General features: G+C 35.3%; 1 protein-coding gene across 1 annotated transcript; it reads right to left on the bottom strand.

Moving 5' to 3' along the window:
• Positions 1–16,923: 16,923 nt before the first annotated feature.
• LOC149195749 (uncharacterized) lies at positions 16,924–20,624 on the bottom strand. The gene has a single exon (XM_089408777.1). It carries the CDS (start codon positions 20,609–20,611, stop codon positions 16,958–16,960), a length of 3,654 nt encoding a protein of 1,217 aa, XP_089264903.1. The 5' UTR covers positions 20,612–20,624; the 3' UTR covers positions 16,924–16,957.
• Between the last annotated feature and the right edge of the window lie 2,319 nt (positions 20,625–22,943).

Below are 22,943 nucleotides of genomic sequence, written 5' to 3'. Positions count from 1 at the left end.
CGGGGTGCTTGTTTCAATCCATACAACACCCACTTGAGTCTACACACATGTGACTCTCTATTGAAGGTCTCAAATCCTTCCGGCTACTCAATGTGTATACACCTCCTCCTCAATCACTCCCTTGAGGAATGATGTCTTCATATCCATCTGATGGATCTTCCATCCTATCTGCACTGCAAGTGCTAGAATTTATCTAATTGAAGGGTACCTTTCTACTGGAGCAAAGGTCTCCTCATAGTAAATTCCCTTCACTTGAGAGAACCCCTTGGCCACAAATCTGGCCTTGTGTTTCTCGATTCTTACATCTATTGCTTGCTTAACCTTGTAGATCAACCCGAAACCTACCACTGACTTGTCCTCTGGTCTTGGGACCACTTCCCAAACATTGTTTTTGGTAATGGAATCATATTCCACTACCGTGGAATCAACCCATAATGGTTGTTGCACTGCTTCCTCGAAGGAGGATGGCTCAGTATCTACAAGCTCACTCAACATAGCTATGTACCCAGTGTACTGATCTGGTGACCTCCTCTGCCTACGTTGTGATGTGGATGCTCCCACATTCTCTTTAGCATCATGCACTAATCTGTCAGCTTCCCTGGTGCACGTCCTTTAATATGTAGATGTTTTTGATTGAGTGGGTGTCTCCACTCTCTACTCCTATGCTTGTGGATTCTCCACAACTTCCTGAGGTTCTTCTTTTGGAGCTAAAATCTCCTCAACTAAATGCAGCTGAATCTCCCTCTCAAGAGCATCTCATTGCCTTCTTCTCATAAAATTTTACATCTCTCTTAACAACTGTCATCCTGAGAGATGGCATGTACACACAATAGTTGTGAGGTGTTTTTGTGTACCCAAAAAATATGCCCAACTTAGCCATAAGATCTAGCTCTTTCCTTAAGTCCTTGGAAACATGACAGTAAACTGATGATCCAAAGATCCTGAAGTGTGACACATTTGGTTTCTTCCCTGAAAAAGCTTCCCCTGGTGTACTCATGCTAATAATTCGATGAGGAGTCCTATTCTACAAATAAATATATGTGTTGCATGCTTCAACCCACAAGTTCAATGGTAATTTCTGGTCATGCAATATGACTTGTGCATCTCCCACAACACTTCTATTCTTTTTCTCATTTAGTCATTATACTATGGGTTGTGGGGTGCTTTTAATTCCCATCGAATGCCTTCTTTTGCATATAAGTTCTTGAACTCATTCGACACATATTCTCCACCGTTATCAGTCCTAAGAGCCTTCACTTTCCTGCTAGTCTCTTTCTCGACAAGTGCTTTAAATTCAACAAACTTGGAGAATGTATGGTCTTTCTTCTGCATGAAGAGGATCCAACACTTCTGTGAGAAATCATCTAAAAATATTACATAATACCTGTTCTTGGTAGTGGTGACTGTCGAGAAAGGTCGACACACATTAGAGAAAACTCTTTTGAGGGTTTCTTGCCCTTTACCATCCCAATCATTGAAGGTGGATTTTGTATACTTCCCCAAAATACACCCTTTTCATGTATCTCACTGCTCTAGTGATCCTTTGGGAAGTCCTATAGAAATCTGTTGCATGATCTTCAAAAGCACCATGATGCAAATGGCCAAATCTTCTATGCCATAATTCAGGTGTCTCAGCTCCGCATCTTCTCTGTTTTCATGATCAATGATGCACAATATTCCACATCTAATTTGTAGAGGTTCTTCACACGAATGTCGATCCACTTCACTTGTCCTGTGGTGATGTGTCTAAATAAAGCCTTTCCTTTGCTAAATATCACATCGTAGCCACGCTCTTCCAACATAACAACTGAAATGAGATTCTTCTTCAGACCTGAAACATACATAGCATCTTTTAATGTAAGAGGGGAGCCAAAATCCCTCTGAAAAGTAATTGTACCAATACCACCCGTGCTATACCTTCCATCATCTCCCATCTCGATGTGCATATGAAGGTCCTTCTCCTCCAAGTCACTGAATAATTCTCGGTTGCCTGCCATATGGAATGAGGCTCCATAATCTAGATACCACACACTTCCCATCACTGTACTCACCATACAAGCTATGAGGTTGAACTCAAGCTTGAATTATGAAGCAAAAGCCTTACCTGCTTCTCCTCTTAAGGGATTCTTGCTTGCCTTCTTGTGTGGACACTTCGTGGCATAGTGTCCCAGTTCATGATAGTGAAAGCATTTGATTTTTGACAAGTCTTTCTTCTTTCCCCCTTGAATAGTTTCTCCTTTGAATTGAGATTTCTTCCCTTTCCCTTTGTGTGCTTTTCCATCCAAGGTAGAGTTCTCCTCATTCGCTGCTTTGGATGAGGTCCTGTTTCTAGTGTTTCGCCTGAACTCCTCCTGTACCAAATCTGACCAAAGGCACTCCCAATTTGGTAGCTTCTCCCTCCTATTTACCTAATCCTGGTAGTCTTGCTAGCTCTTGGGAAGGCCTAGAAGGGTTAGGATTACGAGATCATCTTTAAAAACTATAATACCAACACTCCCAAGTTCATCCCGACATTAGGTGAACCTGCTCAAGTACTGTGGTATTGTGTCGCCCTTTTCGATCTTGATCTTCCGAAGCCTGTCCTTCAGTGCCAAATTCCTGTGGTCACTGCTCTTATGAAACAATTCTGTCAAGGCTTGCAACATTTCATATGGAGTCTCTTTCCCATGGAGATTCGAGACAATATGATCTTGAACTCCCTCAAATATGATCCTCCTCACTTTTTCTACACACTTCTTCCACTCTGTTAGATCTTTAGCATCAAATTTTGGAGGCTTCGGGATATCATGATCTATAAATTCCTTCAACTGATTATCTTCCAAAACTTCCTCCATCTTTTCCTTCCAAGAAATGTAATTCGAGCTACCCTCAAGGGAATACTCGAGTCTCAATCCATAGAATGACATCCTGCTAGCTTTGAAGAATGATACTGCAAATTCGATTCACCTGCAAAGACAACTTTTATTTCTTGTCTCCTATTGTGATTCCTACTCTAATACCATGTAGATTTTTCTTGTAGATCCAAACTGCTAATGTAATTTACTAAAAACATAGACTTAAATCTACTCTACTCATCAGCAGAAATAATTTAACAATTGAGAAATCAAAACATAAACACGAGACAAGATTCAATCATACATATGCTCAAAGATTTATCTAAGGGGAAAGCAACTGCTAAAAAACCCCTTCCTATCTATATTGCATTAGTCAGAAAATAGAGAAGAAATACAATGCTTTCTCAAGCCCGAGCAACCTTTGCACAAGTATAATCTATCTCACTTCTTCCTAGACAAGCTCTAGCCAATACTTAACCAAAATCTTGCTTGCCCAAGTCCCTATTTCTTTGCGCTATTTCTCAAGGAATTAGCCCCTATTAATAATTCCCCATCCAGAACTGTGCAATACCTGTAGGCCCTTCTCTAACTTCATGCACTACCTATTCAATTTTGAATTGTCTACAACTTATAGTACACTTCCCTTGAAATCCAATCTCAACTGGGTAACTCGAGTTATATACATGCATCAATTATTCTGGGTTGATTGATGAGTTAACTGGTTGATCACTAGTGAACACACCCCACTGTTTGATCCTCCACTAGTTCTTAATCAATTAGAACTAGTTAAATTCACAAGAACTCAAATTAGCTGAAATAGATTGCTAGAAATTAGCAATCAATCATAGCTAAATACAAGTCAAGTATCTCCTACTTGAACTAAATGATTTAACTAAGTGATAAGTGCCATATCACCTCAGTAAAATTCCTCCAAGTATTTTATTCAAATTGGAATTTGAATTTCTCCTAATTTAATTAAGGGAAAATTAAATTATTAATTTCTTGTTGCATTTTCAACAAGAGTCACCATCGAAATTTAACTTCCAAAACCCATTGGGGAAGGGGTTAATATTGTGTGAGAGTCGCTCCTACTACTTTGATACTTGGTGTGGATACTAGGAATCATAGATGATGAGAAATCTAGCTTGGTCAAAATACCTATCTCATGCTAATCATCTTTCTAGTCCTCCTGAGTCTAATCCTCTGAGAGGATGGTCTCCTTGAAGTTTTGTTTGATAATTTTCCAAACTTGTCCGTCTTCATTTTCCATTTGTTTAAATATCCTCCTATTTCTTTCTTTCTAATTCAACCACATTACAAGACATGGAACCAAAATCCATGTGTGATTCAAAATAGGATTGTTGAATATGCTTGGTCACCATTGCTCCATTGTTTCCACAAGAATATTGTAATTCCAGTCTGAATATCCAAAAAGGCATATGGTTTGCGTCCATAAATGGCCGATAAATGGGGTCTTTATTTAGGAGGTGCTCCATATTATTTTCCTAGTTCTGGTATAGAAGGCAGATCAAAGGACCCTCAAATCCCTTCTTCTGAATTTGATCCCATGAGAAGATTTTATTTTTTCCAACCAACCACAAGAACTGAGTGACTTTAGCCCAGTGGTTGTGCATCCAAATTTTTCGCCAAAGTGGTTCCCTTTGAAGTTCATGTGTCCAACTAGAAGTCTATAAGCCTCTTTGAGTGTAAATATTCCTTTAGTTTGGTATTCGTAACAAAGTTTATCATGGCCTTGATCAATTGAAATTTTATGACTTTGCAACTCTTGAGCTAGTATAGGTCATACTTCCATGGCTGGGTGCTTAGGACAATCCTCCATTGTCTTCCACATTCTTCATAGAGTAAAATGGGGGGAAGGTTTCCAAAATTATGGTACATTGTTGAGATGTTGTAAAGGCCGCTATATCTCAGAATTCGTCATGATCCTCCAGGTGGGGAAGTTGTTTCCAAACATCCTTCCAAAAGAGTGTCGTGTAGTCCTTCATAATCTCCTAGAAGGCATGATTTTGAATAAGGCCCTAATTTTCATGTGCCAGGTTCCATATAGAGGATCCTAATGGATATTTTGTAGCTCTTAGATTAACTAATTGAGAAGAGGTTTGGTAGTACTTCCTATTCCAAATTTGTTTCCATAGTTCACTACCTCCCTAAAGCCACCTCCACCAGAGCTTAGCTCCCATTTCCTTGTTGAGTGTCTCTTGGTATCCAAGACCTAAACCCTCCACCAACTTGGGGATGCAAAGTTTCTCTTGGGTGACCAAAAACCATTTTCTTTCTTTCTTAGCTCCTTTCTAGAGAAAATGTTTATACAAAGTAGTGATACTTTTAAATATTGTTATAAGGGTTGCTAAAAATGATAATTGTTATATTAGGAGAGCTTGAAGGACAAAATTGAGAAGGACCATATGACCCACCAAGTTGAGTGTGTAAAACTTCCAACTGTCAAGTTTAGTGGTGAGATTTTGAAGTATTCCTTGTTAGTGGGCTACTCACAAGGTGTTTTCCATTAGTGGGGCTCCAAGGTACTTACAAGGGACTTTACCTATTTGGAAATCCAAAAGAAGAGTTAAAGTTCTTTGTACAATAGTGTTAGTATTGAAAAAATATATTTGTTTTGTCGATATTGATCATTGTACCTAAAAAATCCATGAATTCATTAAGGATGGTTTTCAAAGCCATAATATCCCTCGCCATTGGAATTCCAAAGAGCATAACATCATCAATGGACTGTTGATGAGTGATGGGAAGATCATGGACATATAGGTGAAGCCCTGTTGTTTTATTTTGACACCTAGCTACTTTGAGGTATCTTCCTAGTCCCTCCGCTACAGGTATAAATAGAAAGGAGGAAAGGGAATCCCCTTGTCGAAGTCTTCTGGAAGGATTAAAATTCATTGTTGTGTAGCCATTCAAGAGAATGGGGAATAAGGGGGTAAATATTAATGATTTGATCTAGGTAGTCTATTGGCTCGAAAACCCAAAGGCTTGGAGGGTTTGGAAATATTCCCAATTTAATTGATTATAGGCTTTTGACAGGTCTAGTTTTATCAACATTCTTGCTTGCTTGGAGTTATTTAGGGAATGGATAACCTCATGAGCTACCACTATCCATTCCAAAATTTGGCATCCTTCAACAAAACTAGTTTGCTTTGGTGAAATAATAGTACTAAGCAAAGGTTTTAGATTATTTGTAATGACAATTGATATAATATTCTAAACAACATTGCAAAGGGTTATTGGTTTAAAACCACTTGCATAGTCTACTCTATCATATTTTGGGATTAATTTAATAGGAGTAGCATTAATACAAGGCCATACAATTTGTGAGTGACATGATCCTTCAACCAGAGCATGGACCTCCAAGCCTAGGAATGTCCAATAAGCTTGAAAGAAGTTTGTTGTAAATTTGTATGATCTCATGGCTTTATTCTTTAGCATCGCCATCATTGTATCCTCCACCTCTGCAAACAAAAATTATCACATCGGGGCTTCATTACGAGTTAGATGAATTAGGTTTGGGATATGAGAAGTAATTCTTTGGATGACAATCTATCTATTTAGAGTGAGATCCATTAGTAGGAAGTGATACTAAGATCTGCTCAAATACACAAGAATGCTAATTTTTTTCCAATAAAATCCAATCTTTTCTTCTTCTATAGTCTTTGTCTTTATATAAAAGACAAACTAACTAAAAACCAGTTTCTATCAAAGCTTTAATTACAAATTCAAAATAATCACAACATACATCTCAAATACATGAATTTAAAACTTTCTAATCCTATCTACATTTCAATATCCTGTTGTTGTTGGATTTACGGTAGGAGATAAGGATCAACAAGTCGAATTTGGTGAGGTGGCATCCAAGTCAACAACTGTCCATGAGCTTTTTCCTCATGAAATCCTGAAAAATAGGGTCCAGTGATCCGTTTGAAAATCCAAAACTGTGATAGATGTTAGAAAACCGAGAGAGGTTTTTCTAAATGGGTCCGTTTTGGACAAAATTCTCTTTCGGTTTCATAAAATTCGTTCTCATTTATCTGAAAAGCATGCCCAAAATTACTGTGTTGTACAAGAAAAACAAAGTTTATTTATTTAGCAATTTCGCTGACATGATGACTGTTAACATTTTCTTTTTGCCTATTTTTAGAATTCTTTGACAGTGGGAATGTCAACATTTCTCTTATCAAAAGTTACCAATTTAAAAGCAAAGTTACCAAACTTACAAATGAAAACACAAATTTACAAAATGAGCTAAGTTTAATGGTGGAGCAGGGAAATCATTACAATTCGGGAAAATCATTACGATTTGTGGAAAACACGTTTTAAAGCATGATTAATTGACAAATGATTCACCGATGGCGGCAAAAAATATATGATTTAACATCACACTTACCCGTGACACGCTTGCAGACCTCATCATTGACGCTAACATGGTCAACGTGATTCCAAATTTTAAATTTGTTTTTGACGCTGACATGGTCAACGTGAATCCAAATTTTATTTTATTTTTTTTGGCGCTGACAATTGACCTGTCAATTTTATCGAAAATGATGATAAAACCATTGTTAGCGAATTTCTTCACAGAATACAATCGGAACACTTAAAGCGCTGATAGCCATGCTATTGGTGATTTCCCTATTTATTACAACTAAAATGCTGACACTAAAACTGTTAGCATTTTTTGAAGGAAAAAAACAGAGTGAATGTGATAACAAAACCGTGGAAGGTGCCTTAAGAATTTACTCAATTTTGCCCAGATTTAGTGCAAAATTATGAACTGTGTAAAGTGAAGCCCCATTATGTAAGGCTATAGTCCCATGGAAGGAGCTTGCATATTTTTTAACAGTACCTGCTAGGACAAAAAGGAGTAGGTGACCCTGCTAAAATGTACCTATGTCCACATCTCCTTCCTTGTGGTGAAGGGAAACCAACCGCTCTTATTTTTTTGACCATATGTTTCCTACAAGCTTTGGATAACAAAAAAGGTAGAAAAGTCCTCCCAAATGCACATTTGAACTGGAAGTGGTATTCCTAATTCATGGTAGTTGTCACATACCATGTTTAACTAATAAATATATGATAATTCGATATTATGTCTTTCATATGAAGAATAAATAAGATGACGTGAATACATGTGATTGACATGCCTAATTAGGGCTTAAATTCAATAGTAAAATAGAGAATTTTATTAAATATATAATGCACAATATTACATTGTAACCTTGTTGCTTAGCCATACGAGACTGTGGATTTGATAATGAGGTATTGACCCTACGATAAACAAAACACTGAGTTCCATCTCAAGGACCTCTGGTAGGATTTTAGGATTATAATAAGCTCTCATATTTATATCTATATTTCCTAGGACTAACTTCAAAATGGCCTGACCTATAATGTTTGTCCTCTTTTTATAGATAAAAAGTAAAGTGAAGCCCCAGTATGTAAGGATAAAGTCCCGTGGAAGGAGCTTGTATTTTTTTAAACAATACTTTCTGGGAAAAAAAGGAGTAGGTGACCCAAGGAAAATGTACCTATGTCCACATATCCTTCCCCGAGTTGAAGGGAAACCAACCAATTTTATTTGTTGACCATATGTTTCCTACAAGATTTGGATAGCAGAAAACACAGAAAATGGCTCCTGAATGCACACATGTATTTGAAATTCAAGTCATATTCCTAATTCATGGTAGTGGTCACCCTTCCATCATGCTGACAGCCTAACATACCTTTTTGTCTCTGTACCTCTAAAACATACAAGCTATGTTTGACAATTTCCAAATTAGACAAATTAGTATTTTAGGATGAAAAGAGAAAGTGAGTACCATCCATCTTACTAACAAACTATTTTGTCTTTGCAACTCTAAGATAAACAAACTCAGTTTCACTTTAAGATAAACAAATGTTTTCAATCTATTGTACAATTAAAACTTCACTCGTCCACCCATGATTTATATCTATTGCTAAATAAAATACTACTTGTTACCTGCTTAGGATTGTTTCATATTTCTGGACTTCGATCCAAAATCATTCAACATCTTTAGTTCATTTATTGTGTTAATATGTCCATTAATCTCTATAAAGAGAATTGTTATTAGTGTGAGAATCTATCAACACATGCATTCTTACACATTGTTATTAAAAGATTTTAAATTAAGTTTTTCTATTGACAACGATGTGAAAGCCCTCATGTAGCCAGTATGTCAAGCTATGGTTCCATGGAAGGAGCTTGCATTTTTTTTAACAATACCTACTTGGAAAAAAAGGAGTAGGTGACCCAGGGAAAATGTAACTATTTCCAAATATCCTTCCTTTAGTTGAAGGGCAACCAACCAATTTTATTTTGTTGACCATATGTTCCATAAAATCTTTGGATAGTAAATATATCACTAAACCATCCTTGACTTGGAGTTTTCATGCTAATTTGATGTTTAAATCACAAGCACAAAAAATCAGATGACATCTTTACTTATGTCTGAGGAACCACAACACTAAATCCATTGTATGCTCAAGTATATCATCCTCCATGAATAATAACCAGGCATGCCATGCACAAATCTTAAAGTTGTTTCATAATTGAAAGCACTTGCATACTATATTTAATCTCTAAATGTGATATAACATCCATTACTACATCAAAATTTCACACCACTATTTCCAAAACTGAGTTCCATCTCAGGAACCTCTAGTTTGATTTCGGGACTATAATAAGCTCTCATATTTATATCTAGATTTCCTAGGTCTAACCTCAAAGTGAAATGACCTATAATATTTTTCCTATTTTTATAGATAAAAAGAAATCAAGAATCTTTCTAATACCATGTTGTTTCCATGGTAACTATTATTAGGTTTAACAACATGATGTTGCCTCATCCAAACTAGTAAGTGTGATACAAAGATGAAGCTAAGAACATACGCTATGCGAGCCAGGATAAACAAAAAAAGCATATATATGTTAGCATAAGTTTATTGACAAAAATATTTAGGGGTTAGCTCAATTGTTGTTGCCAATGTTGTTGGGCAATTGACTAGTTCTAGGCCAATAGGTGTTTGGTTCAAATCTCACTAGGTTAGGTGCACTAATCTATACTGACAAGTTTACTAGGGGTTTCCATTCACAAATGTGAAGAAGCATCCTTGATTTTCTCTGTGAGGTTTTCCATGGGAAAAGAAAAAAGAATGTTACAAAAGGTAGGCTGGGATAACTGGGGAACTCCCTTCTTGATTACCTGATCGCTACTAAAAACCTCCAGTCACTTTATCCTTGACTTCTGGAAGAGGTTCTCCATTGTTATGCTCCTCTGGGTTGCATCTTTTTCCATGGATATCAATTTCCACTTGATAGACACTTTGAAGCCGAAAAATCCTTAGTTTTCTCTCCTAAAAAGTGCAATTCTTTTGATTGATTCATTGTTTTCAAACAAATCTCCTTTGATGCCTGGAAGAAGTTATATCATCAAGAACTATGGGTCAATGATAGCTCTAAAGATATTTCAGAGTGTCGTTGTGTCTCAGGGTTCCGTAGGAAATAACCATGAGGGCCTCCCACTATGATCTGCCTCTTCTACCTTTATCATGGTGTTTTAATTTTTCTGCTGATTATATAATTTCTCTCACACGGAAGATATGGTCATGTTTGAATAATTTCTCATGGATGCTGAATTTATTGTTCCTTACAACTTCTACTATCAAAATACCTAGCCACTTTGTAAAATTTTGACAAAATTCAAAGTTGATTTCCATTTTGGCATTTAGAAGTGTTTCTCCCACCTATTGTAGATTTTTATTCTAAGTCAGAGTTCAAATCCTTTTCTATTACACAAGGCTTCTAATACTGGGATTTATGACCCCTTTCCTCTTTTACATTGGGAGTGCTTCTACATCCTTGAGGTAATCTTGAAATCCATATTTTCAAAGGAAGTTTCTCTTGCTTGAACTCTCAGAAAACTTTCAGATATTTTATTGAAAAAAAGTATTCAATGTTGTTACCCATGTGCTGCAACTAGAAAAATGCTTTGAGTGCTTTACATAAATGATATTCAATTTGAAAAACATATTAAAAATCTGTTGCAATGCATACTTTTTTTTATTTATACTTTTCCACGTTTATAGCAATAAAGACAAAAGACGAAGGTGCATTTCATGCTATCTTGGGATTTTGAGCCCCGTTGGCCCTTCAGAATAGCTGGTTGTTGCATTTGATTATTTGAAGCAATTATTTTTGTACAAAAATTATTCAAGTAGGATTCTAAAAGAACCTGTTATCTCTTAGAGGAAACCTGGTTGCGGGAAAACCTCTAAGGTAACCTCGAACCTCTTTTAGGTTTGAAAGCTGACCCTTCAACCCAGAGAGGGATCTGTCCCTAAAACTCAACTACTCTAGGTCACTATAGTAGTAGGTTTTGCAATTGAGTTCTATGGCCATATTTAGTTTGTTGGACGAAAATTTGGTTGGGTTGTATCTAAAAAACACCATTGGGCATGGAGTCCAGTTTTAACAAATGATACTACATTTCTAATGAACAAGACACAAACTATAGTGTAGCAATAACTCATTTGACAATTTGAGGAATTTAGAAGAAGAGAACTGAAGAAAACAATATTATGACTGATAGAAGAAACAAGCATTAATGACTGAGAAATACGAGAAAGGAGCATTAATGAATCCCAATCTCAGATACTAACACTTTCCATACATGAAGAAGATTTTTAATAACAGAGAAATAACAGACAGGGAACTACAACACATGAATTTTTTGCAAATGTTCATCAAACTGTAATATATTCAAGATCTGCTCAAAGACACAAGAATGCTAATTTTTTTACAATAAAATCCAACCTTTTCTTCTTCTGCAGTCTCTATCTTTATAGAAAAGACAAACTAACTAAAAATTAGTTTCTAGCAAAGCTTTAATTACAAAGTCAAAATAATCAAAACATACATCTCAAATACATGCATATAGAACTTTCCAATCCTATCTATCTAAATATCATGATGTTGTTGGATTCACGGCTAGAGATAAGGATCAACAAGTTGAATTTGGTGAGGTGGCATCCAAGTCAACAACTATCCATGAGCTTTCTCCTCGTGAAATCCTGAAAAATAGGGTCTAGTGATCAGTTTCAAAATCCAAAATCGTGATAGACATTAGAAAACCGAGAGAGGTTTTTCTAAATGGGTCCGTTTTGGACAAAAAAATCTTTTGGTTTCATAAAATTCGTTCTCATTTATCTGAAAAGCATGTCCGAAATTACTATGTTGTATAGGAAAAACATTTTTTTTTCTTAGCAATTTCACTGACAGGCTGACTGTGAGCATTTTCTTTCTGCCTATTTTTATAATTCTCTGACAGTGGGAATGTCAACATTTCTCTTATCAAATGTTACCAATTAAAAAAAAAAAGTTACCAAAATTACAAATGAAAACACAAATTTACAAAATGAACTAAGTTTAACAGTGAAGCAAGGAAATCATTACAATTCGAGAAAATCATTATGATTTGTGGAAAACACGTTTTAAAACATGATTAATTAACAAACGATACACCGACGGCAGAAAAAAAATATATGATTTAACATCACACTTACCTGTGGCGCGCCTGCAAATCTCATCATTGACGCTGACATGGTCAGCGTGATTCCAAATTTTTTTTGGCGGTGACAATAAGCTTGTCAATTTTATCGAAAATGATGATAAGCACGTTGTTAGCGAATTTCTTCAGAAAATATAATCGGAACACTTAAAGCATTGATAGCCCTACTATCAGTGATTTCCCTATTTATTACAACCAAAATGATGACACTGAAACTATCAGCATTCAAAAAAAAGAAGAAGAAGAAGAAGAAGAAGAAGAAAAGAAAAGAAGAAGAAGAAAAGAAAAGAAGAAGAAGTTAATGTGATAAAAAAAACCTGGAAGGTGCCTTAATAATTTACTCAATTTTGCCCAAATTTAGTGCAAAATTATGAAGCCCCATTATGTAAGGCTATAGTCCTATGGAAGGAGATTGCATCTTTTTTAACAGTACCTGCTAGGACAAAAAGGAGTAGGTGACCCTGCTAAAATGTACCTGTGTCCACTTCTCCTTCCCTGAGGTGAAGGGAAACCAGACACTTATTTTTTTGACCATATGTTTCCTACAATATTTGGATAAAAAAAAGGCAGAAAAGTCCTCCCAAATGCACACATGTATTTGAACTCGAAGTGTTATTCCTAATTCATGGTAGTGGTCACATACCATGTTTTAACTAATAAATATATGATAATTCAAAATTATGTCTTTCATATGTAGAGTAAAGAAGATGATGTTAATACCTGTGATTGACATGCCTAACTAGGGCCTAAATTCAATAGTAAAAGAGATCATTTTATTAAATATATAATGCACAACATTACATTGTAACCTTGCTTCTTAGCGATATGAGACTGTGGATTTGATAATGAGGTATTGACCTTGCGATAAACAAAACACTGAGGTCCATCTCAGGGACCTCTGGTATGATTTCAGGACTATAATAAGCTCTCATATTTATATCTATATTTCCTAGGACTAACTTCAAAATGGCCTGACCTATAATGTTTGGCCTCTTTTTACAGATAAAAAGAAAAGTGAAACCCCAGTGTGTAAGGATAAAGTCCCATGGAAGGAGCTTGCATTCTTTTAAACAATACTTGCTGGGAAAAAAAGGAGTAGGTGACCCAGGGAAAATGTACCTATGTCCACATATCCTTCCCTGAGTTGAAGGGAATCGAATTAATTTTATTTGTTGACCATATGTTTCCTACAAGCTTTGGATAGCAGAAAACACAGAAAATGGCTCCTAAATGTGCACCTATATTTGAACTTGAAGTTGTATTCCTAATTCATGATAGTGGTCACCCTTCCATCATGCTGACAACCTGACATACCTTTTTTGTCTCTGTACCTCTAAAACATACAAGCTTTGATTGACAATTTCCAAATTAGACAAATTAGTCTTTTAGGATGAAAAGAGAAAGTGAGTACCATCCATCTTACTGACAAACCATTTTGTCTTTGCAACTCTAAGATAAACAAACTCAGTTTCACTTTAAGATAAGCAAACGTTTTCAATCTATTGTATTGTTAAAACTTCACCTGTCCACCCATGATTTATATCTATTGCTAAATAAAATACTACTTGTTACCTTCTTAGGATTGTTTCATATTTTGGGATTTCGATCCAAAATCATTCAACATCTTTAGTTCATTTATTGTGTTAATATGTGCATTAATCTCTATAAAGAGAATTGTTATTAGTGTGAGAATCTATCAACACATGCATTCTTACACATTGTTATTAAAAGATTTTAAATTAAGTTTTCTATTGACAACGATGTGAAAGACCTCATGTAGCTAGTATGTCAAGCTATGGTCCCATGGAAGGAGCTTGCATTTTTTTTAACAATACCTACTGGGAAAAAAAGGAGTAGGTGACCCAGGGAAAATGTAACTATTTCCACATTTCCTTCCTTGAGTTGAAGGGCAACCAACCAAATTTATTTTGTTGACCATATGTTTCCTAAAAGCTTTGGATAGTAAATATATCACTAAACCATCCTTGACTTGGAGTTTTAATGCTAATTTAATGCTCTAAATCACAAGCACAAAAAATCATATGACATATTTACTTATGTCTAAGGAACCACAACACTAAATCCATTGTATGCTCAAGTATATCATCCTCCATGAATAATAGCCAGGCATACCATGCACAATTTTTAAAGTTGTTTCATAATTGAAAGCACTTGCATACTATTTTTAATCTCTAAATGTGATATAACATCCATTACTACATCAAAATTTCACACCACTATTTCCAAAACTGAGTTCCATCTCAGGAACCTCTAGCTTGATTTTGGGACTATAACAAGATCTGGTATTTATATCTAGATTTCTAGGACTAAATTCAAAATGGTCTGACCTATAATGTTTGGCCCTTTTGGATTCGGTTATGTTGTCAGTCATGATAAGGGTTCAACAAAAACTTATATGTATGACTCTAGATTGAATAGGTACATTATTCTTCCATTTTGTAACTGCATTAGGTCTCACTCCACTGAATGTCAGTGTACACCCTTAGTATAACTTGGAATATTGGCCGGGTTGGAGTCTCCTCAAACTTATACGAGATTTACACTTGAAATAGTTGATATCAGGAGAACTAGAAATTAGAAAGCAACCCATTACATCCAACTCTAAATTTTTGATAATGGCATCTGATGTACTTTGGGAGAGTGTGTCCTTAAGTTTTTCAAATTTCTTTTGCACTTACATTTGTTTATGTATTCATTTGTTTTCAACATCCATTCAATTTCAAAGCACATGAAAGCTTGTTAATCCAACTACAAAAGTTTGTGCTCTTATGAATTTTATATGAAGAAACAAAATTATCAAACACTGCAAGTTGATTTTTCTAGAAAAGACTCTTTAATTTTGATTTTGCATACATTCAAAAATGACCAATATAGAAATAGGAACTCATGGATTTGTTTCAAAATCCGCATTTTTCTTTTTTATTTCAATTTGGCAAGGGGCTAATTTAGGAATGTAATGCACATTCTTCATCTAAGATCTTGAGGGAATATGCGAGAAATTTGTTAGCAAGGATACTCTGCATCATCCTCCCTCATTTAGAAACTTTGAATTTTCTAGTTCAAAGTCACTTGTTGTAGCTACTTGGCTATATTTAAGTAAATCAATATTTGTGTAACAAATGTTGTAGGTGTTATAATCCAGATAGTTGAAACGTATATGAAAGCTCATTATGAGTTTGAATTTGGATATTACACTCAATAGAAATTTCATTATTCAATCATTTAAGGAACAAAAAATAACTTGGCACAAAATGTATATTGAGATTAACCATTCAATTTTAAAAGATATCATGTATATGAAATGATGAAACATTCAATAAAATATTCTTTTAATTGTAGAGACAATTATTTTAGCAATGAAACCATCTTGCAATTATAATCCATGATATTCTTAAGGTGAAAATCTGTGTTTCAATGTATTTTATAATTTATAGAATCCAGAAAACAAGATTTATTGATATGATCAAATTCTATTCATTTTTATTTTCAATATAGTGAACTTATGGAAATGTGTTTACACATTAATTGTATCATAAATGCTGCTCTTTCCTACCTACTGCCTTAAGGCGTTTCCTTTGCAACGTGTGGTGCAATTGCTAATATTATTTGTTAACAGTAATTTAAGTTGCTCCCATGGATTACTATTAACATCTTAATTGTGTTGTAAATTGAAGAGACTATATTTAGAATTATAAAATTGATGTTCTATATGAATTACTTATTAAAATAAATATTTTTAAATATAAAATAAAATGTAGTTATATACATATATATGATTGTTTGATTTTTTAATTGTTATATAGATATGTATATATTAATAATAAATTATTTTATAATTTTTGGTTACATTATTATTTTTAAATATGTTTGTGTTTTGAATAATATATTTTAGAAGGACATAAAATGAATTACACGTTATATAATATCAATAATAATATTTTTACATGTTATATGTCAATTTCATATTAAGTATAGAGTAATGAAGAAAATTGCATATCTCCTTTATACTAGAAATTACTATTTTTTTTTTAATTTCTTTATCTATCTATATAAAGTTAATGTAAAATTAAAGTGGAAATTGAAGTATTTTATGTATGGTTGACATTGATTTTTGTTGTTGTTGTTATTATTTTTTTATTTGTTAATATAAATAGTATTTTATTATTTTTAAATATTACAATACGGTACAACATCTCCCTCATACCAGATTGTAAAGCTCAATCCAAAAATTACCAATATAAAAAAATATTATCAATTAATTTTATTTTGAATATAAAATTGGACAAACTTCCAAAAAAATCTATACACTTGAAAATATATATTTTTAAAATATCATCCATTCAAGCTTTATACTACATTATTATAAAAGATACAACTCCATGAAATCTAGTACTTGCAAAAGAGCTTACATTGTCTCAGTTTTCAATATAGATTTTATGATAACAGTGTCATGGAAGAACAAATTTGAAAGATATCATACTACCTTTTAGGTCAATTTGGAGGTCGGTACACTCCATAAAATGCACTCTTTTTTGGAGGTACCATCCATTGCCAAGCTTTATCCCACATAATTATCAAAAATACAACTCCATTAAATCCAATCCCTAGTCCCAACCCTAATGCAATTAATGAGACATGTTCATCCACTTGATTTAGCCATCCACGATCTTTAGTGATATTGACACAAGTTGCACCATCTCTTTCTTTATTATTCTCCATTTTCTTGCATGGTTGTAAAGGATAACCACATAGGCACTTATTCCCTTGAAATGAGGTCATGTTGAAAGTGTCAAATTGTGTTCCTTGTGGGATTTTCTCACACAGTCTATTATATGACACATTTAAAGATGCCAACTTGGTTAATTTAGAGAGTCCTTGAGGAATATCTCCAGTCAAATTATTTCTAGCCAAGTCTAACTGCTCCAAATTAGATATCTCACCCAGAGATGCAGGAATTTTCCCTTCCAAATTGTTTCCAGATAAATTCAGCAACCTCAAACTACTCAGATTCCCTATACTTGAAGGTATTTTTCCAATAAAATTGTTATTGGACAAGTCCAATATGGTATTTGCCAACAAAACATATGTTATATTATACTCAACTCCCTTGATGTCAATCTGCACACTCTCATATAATGTACCATCACTTATTTGGAAAGACTGGGGGTTGGGGATACTAAATCCTTGGAGCCTCCCAAGATTAGAAGGTAAATTTCCACTAAAATTATTATTGGATAAATCCAACAATTGTAATTTAGAGAGATTGGTGATCCATTCAGAAATACCACCTCCAAGTTTATTATAACCAACACTTAAAACTCTTAACCTCTGAAAAGTTTCTAGATAACTGGGAAGTTCACCTGTAAATCCGTTTCTCCTTAAATCCAATAGTCGAATCTCTGTACAGTTGGCCAATGACAGAGGCAAGGTACCAGAGAATCTGTTAGAATGAGCAGAAAAAACATCGAGCACCACTGGAAACTCTATGTCTAGATGTCCACTAAGTTTGTTATCGGACACCCTTATCCGACTTAACATTTCACAGTTTCGTAAAGATGTGGGAATCGTTCCATTCAACTGATTTTTAGATAAATCTAATACCTTTAGATTGACACATCTGCCGATATCTTCGGGGATTGTTCCACTAAGTTGGTTGTCGAACAGCAGCAAATACACCATCTCTTTGCAATTCCCTATAGATGCAGGAATTCTTCCACTCAACTTATTGGAATATAGATATAGAATAGTTAAGTTCTGCAGTGAACCCAATTCCACTGGAATTCTTCCACTCAAGTTGTTGGAACTTAGAAACAAGAACTCTAACCTCTGTAGCAATCCCAATTCCACTGGAATTCTTCCAGTCAACTTGTTGGAACTTAGAGACAAGATCTCTAATTTCTGCAGCAAGCCCAATTCCATCGGAATTCCACCAGTCAAGTGGTTGAAACCTAAATATAGGCGCTTTAGGTTCTGCAGCAAGCCCAATTCTGCTGGAATTCTTCCAGTCAAGTCGTTGAAGGAAAAAGCAAGCTTCACTAACTGCGTACAATTGCCCAGAGCAGGAGGAATGAGACCGGTGAGATTGTTAGCATAAATGTACATTTTTTCCAGAGATCTGCAATTGCCCAGAGAAGCTGGGATACTTCCATAAAGAAAATTGTTGTATAAATCTAGATATTGCAACTTGACTAAACGACCCAATTCTGTTGGTATAGTCCCTGTCAGATTATTATCTGAAAGCTGCAAAATATTCAATGAGGAAAGATTGCCAAGAGATGGCGGAATTTCTCCACTCAAGTTGTTGGAACCTAGAGACAAGATCTCTATCCTCTGCAGCAATCCCAATTCCACTGGAATTGTTCCAATCAAGTGGTTGGAACCTAGATACAGGCGCTTTAGGTTCTGCAGCAGACCCAATTCCATTGGAATTCGTCCAGTCAAGTCGTTGGAAGAAAACGCAAGATTCGATAACTGCGTACAATTGCCCAGAGCAGGAGGAATATGACCGGTGAGATTGTTAGCATAGATGTACATTTCTTCCAGAGATCTGCAATTGCCCAGAGAAGCTGGGATACTTCCATAAAGAAAATTGTTGTATAAATCTAGATATTGCAACTTGACTAAACGACCCAATTCTGTTGGTATAGTCCCTGTCAAATTATTTTCTGAAAGCTGCAAAGTACTCAATAAGGAAAGATTGCCAAGAGATGGCGGAATTCCTCCACTCAAGTTGTTGGAAGTTAGAGACAAAGTACTCAATAAGGAAAGATTGCTCAGAGATGGCGGAATTCCTCCACTCAAGTTGTTGGAACCCAGAGACAAGATCTCTAACCTCTGCAGCAATCCCAATTCCATTGGAATTGTTCCAATCAAATGGTTGGAACCTAGATACAGGCGCTTTAGGTTCTGCAGCAAGCCCAATTCTGCTGGAATTCTTCCAGTCAAGTCGTTGGAGGAAAAAGCAAGATTCAATAACTGCGTACAATTGCCCAGAGCAGGAGGAATGGGACCGGTGAGATTGTTAGCATAAATGTACATTTCTTCCAGAGATCTGCAATTGCCCAGAGAAGCTGGGATACTTCCATAAAGAAAATTGTTGTATAAATCTAGATATTGCAACTTGACTAAACGACCCAATTCTGTTGGTATAGTCCCTGTCAAATTATTATCTGAAAGCTGCAAAGTACTCAACAAGGAAAGATTGCCAAGAGATAGCGGAATTCCTCCACTCAAGTGGTTGGAACCTAGATACAGGCGCTTTAGTTTCTGCAGCAAGCCCAATTCTGCTGGAATTCTTCCAGTCAAGTCGTTGGAGGAAAAAGCAAGATACAATAACTGCGTACAATTGCCCAGAGCAGGAGGAATGAGACCGGTGAGATTGTTACCATAAATGTACCTTTCTTCCAGAGATCTGCAATTGCCCAGAGAAGCTGGGATACTTCCATAAAGAAAATTGTTGTGTAAATCTAGATATTGCAACCTGACTAGACGACCCAATTCTGTTGGTATAGTCCCTGTCAAATTATTATCTGAAAGCTGCAAAGTACTCAATAAGGAAAGATTGCCAAGAGATGGGGACAGACAACCGTTGAGAAGATTGTTGCTGAGATTAAGGATTTCAAGCGCTTTGAGCTGCCCAAACTCGGGCGGAATTCTTCCGCTGAAATAATTATATGAAAGATCCAATGTATGCAACAAGGAAAGGTTACCAAGAGATGGCGAGAGAGTACCTTGGAGGCCTCCTGAAGGAAGGATTAGGGCAGCCACTCTGTTAGTGCCGTCTATGCAGGAAACACCCTTCCAAGAGCATACCTTCGCCGAATTCTCAGATGTCCAGTTGGACAGCGATCCTAGTGGATCCGATGTGATGGCCTTCTTGAATGACAAAAGCGCCTCCACCTCCCTTTTATCCCCAGATGATGTCACTTGACCCCCTGCATCCTGCAGGGTGCGTTCTTTTGAAACAAAATGATGGGGCCGAAGAGACTTTGTAGTTCCAGCAGGGGTGTGCTCATAGAGTAGATGATGATTATCTCCATTGATATGAAAAGAAGAATAATATGGCGCCCCCCTTGACGAACTGAAAGTTGCGGCAGTCACATTATCCAACGCTATCAATATGAAAAAGTTGAGAAGCAGGGACATGACGGATTTACCCATGTTTCTCTCTCCCTAATGCGTTGCCCGTGAATTCCCTCCACCACCATGACTGCCTACATGCTCCTTTATAGCAATTGTAAAAGTTGCAGAGGATTGTTGAAGAGTCATAGAAATTGCCGTGTTGACTGGAGAATAGAGAGGTCAAGAAAATTGCCCTTAAGTTACTTGGAATTTGGTTGTGTCCCTTAAAATTCTGCTTCTGTCAGTTGTCCTGAGGGGTTTCCCGCTTATTTCTGTCCGAATTGACCGGAAGAAATATGTGTTGAAATTCACGTGTTGGGCCGTGTATTACTGGGCAGTAAGAACGCGTAATTTCCGCTTATTACTGTATCGGTCAATATTATGATTTTTTACATATAATATAATTATAAAATCTTGAATTACATTACTGGTACATAATTATAAAACCTTGAATTACTTTATTATTGTTTATCCATCATGTTATAAATTTATATTTGTCTGCAAAATTAACTTATAATAATTTAAATTGAAAATTATATTTTACATAGTTTTTAAGTTATGTTAGATTTCTATGAAACATAGCTCAGAGAACTCTCAATGAAAACTCACCATGAGTTCTGTGGAATTTAATGTGTTCATTGGTAGATACTTCACGAATTCTCTTGATCAATGAGGGAGTAGATTTTAGCAAGCTTTGTAGCAACTCTCAAGAAGATTGTGTCTATTGAGGATTTCAATGAAATTTGTGAAGTGCACTTTTTGCATTGAGCGCAAAAAGTCAATTGGGTAAAATTCTTGGTGGAAATTCCTTACTTCATGCATGAGAAAATCCATGAATGCAAGAAGTGATGTGCATCTATATATTTTTATATATAAATGTATTAAAGAAAATTTCTCTCTTGTTAATGGATTATTGTTATAATTATCACATTTAGTTAAGTAACAAGATTTCTTACAAGTGTTTACTAAGTCTAAAATTGGATTCCTCCACTTTAGACATTAATTTGTTCTCAAAATCTTTTGAAAAACTGGAGTTATGTACATTCATGCTAAATATATCAGACACAGACATAATTATAGGTATTTGCATGAATATGTATATATATATATTCCATAATCATATAATTGAATTTTCATTATCAGAAAGCTAAATGCTATAAATTTTCCTTTGTTCAAGAATTAAATGAACAATAAACAAAAGAATAAATGAAACATTTAGCTAAAATTTCGAGTTGGAAATAAATCTAGGAGAAGCCTTTTCCACCCAAACGTAGACTTAGTTGCACATTAGCTTTCACAAGTGGAAAATTGATAACTGATTAGTAATTAGGCTAGGTGAAAGCACTCTCTTCACACATAAGATATAGTTAGGGATCCACATTCCTAGTGGAGTCTAGGCCTTGATGATCTCAATATGTCTCTCAACTTAGTCAACAAAGTAAATAAGGGAATCTCTTCACCACTCTACAGTCCCTCGGTGATTTCCCCACTTCTTGCTTGCCTTGCTCAACCAACAAACTTCAAATTGTAGACCACTCTAACTAGTTAGAGTCTAGGGATCTTTTGTAAGTGTTTGATATGCATAATTCATTTTTAGAGAGCCCAAAACAAAACATCATCATTTTAATCTATGATTGGAATTTTTCTAGGCATAGTTAGTCTTTCAAAACACAATTTAAGCACTCAAAAAGATTTAGCCATTATTCCACTCAAAATTGGCAACATTCCACTCATGATTTTCACTACTTAGGTACTTGTATCTCTACTCTCAATGGACGTGACTTTTTGTGTGTGAATGAATTAATTTATGTGCATCAATCAATGAATTCTTCGTTTTCTTTCATGGGTCTCTGCCCCCTTCTAGAATTGTCTATAATCATTGCAACTTGTTGTTGTACAATTTCACATTTACCTCAGTCTCATTTGAAATTTGTGGGTCAAATTCAAAATCCAAGGAATTTACTTTGCCCATTCCTTCCATTAAATTCTTAAGCATTATAGTAGCTTCCACCCCAACTTTGTTCCAACTAACTAGCCATTGATAATTAACTGGTTCTTGGGACAGAGGGAAATCTCTTAGATTTAAATTCCAATTTCATGGCAAGGCTTTGGTAACAAAATTCCTATAACACCCTCATTGTTTTCCTACTCATGGTGTCATAGCATGTATTAGTGCTCCTATGTTCCTAGTTGTTTATGCCAACATATATATTAATCAATAATTTATATTACATATACATTGTTCCTGGATTTATCTATTTTATTTTTGTCACAATAACAACACATCCACGCTAACATAGGTAGTACAATGTCATCAACATAAATAATTATTACAATTTGACCCAATGATTCAAAT

Source organism: Pinus tabuliformis, chromosome 2_2 (genome assembly GCF_031772625.1).
Source record: "Pinus tabuliformis cultivar Carrire ecotype Pingquan chromosome 2_2, CPIR1, whole genome shotgun sequence".
Classification (NCBI taxonomy): domain Eukaryota; kingdom Viridiplantae; phylum Streptophyta; class Pinopsida; order Pinales; family Pinaceae; genus Pinus; species Pinus tabuliformis.
Note: the sequence above shows the minus strand (reverse complement) of the source record. Positions and strands in the feature narration are given on the sequence as shown.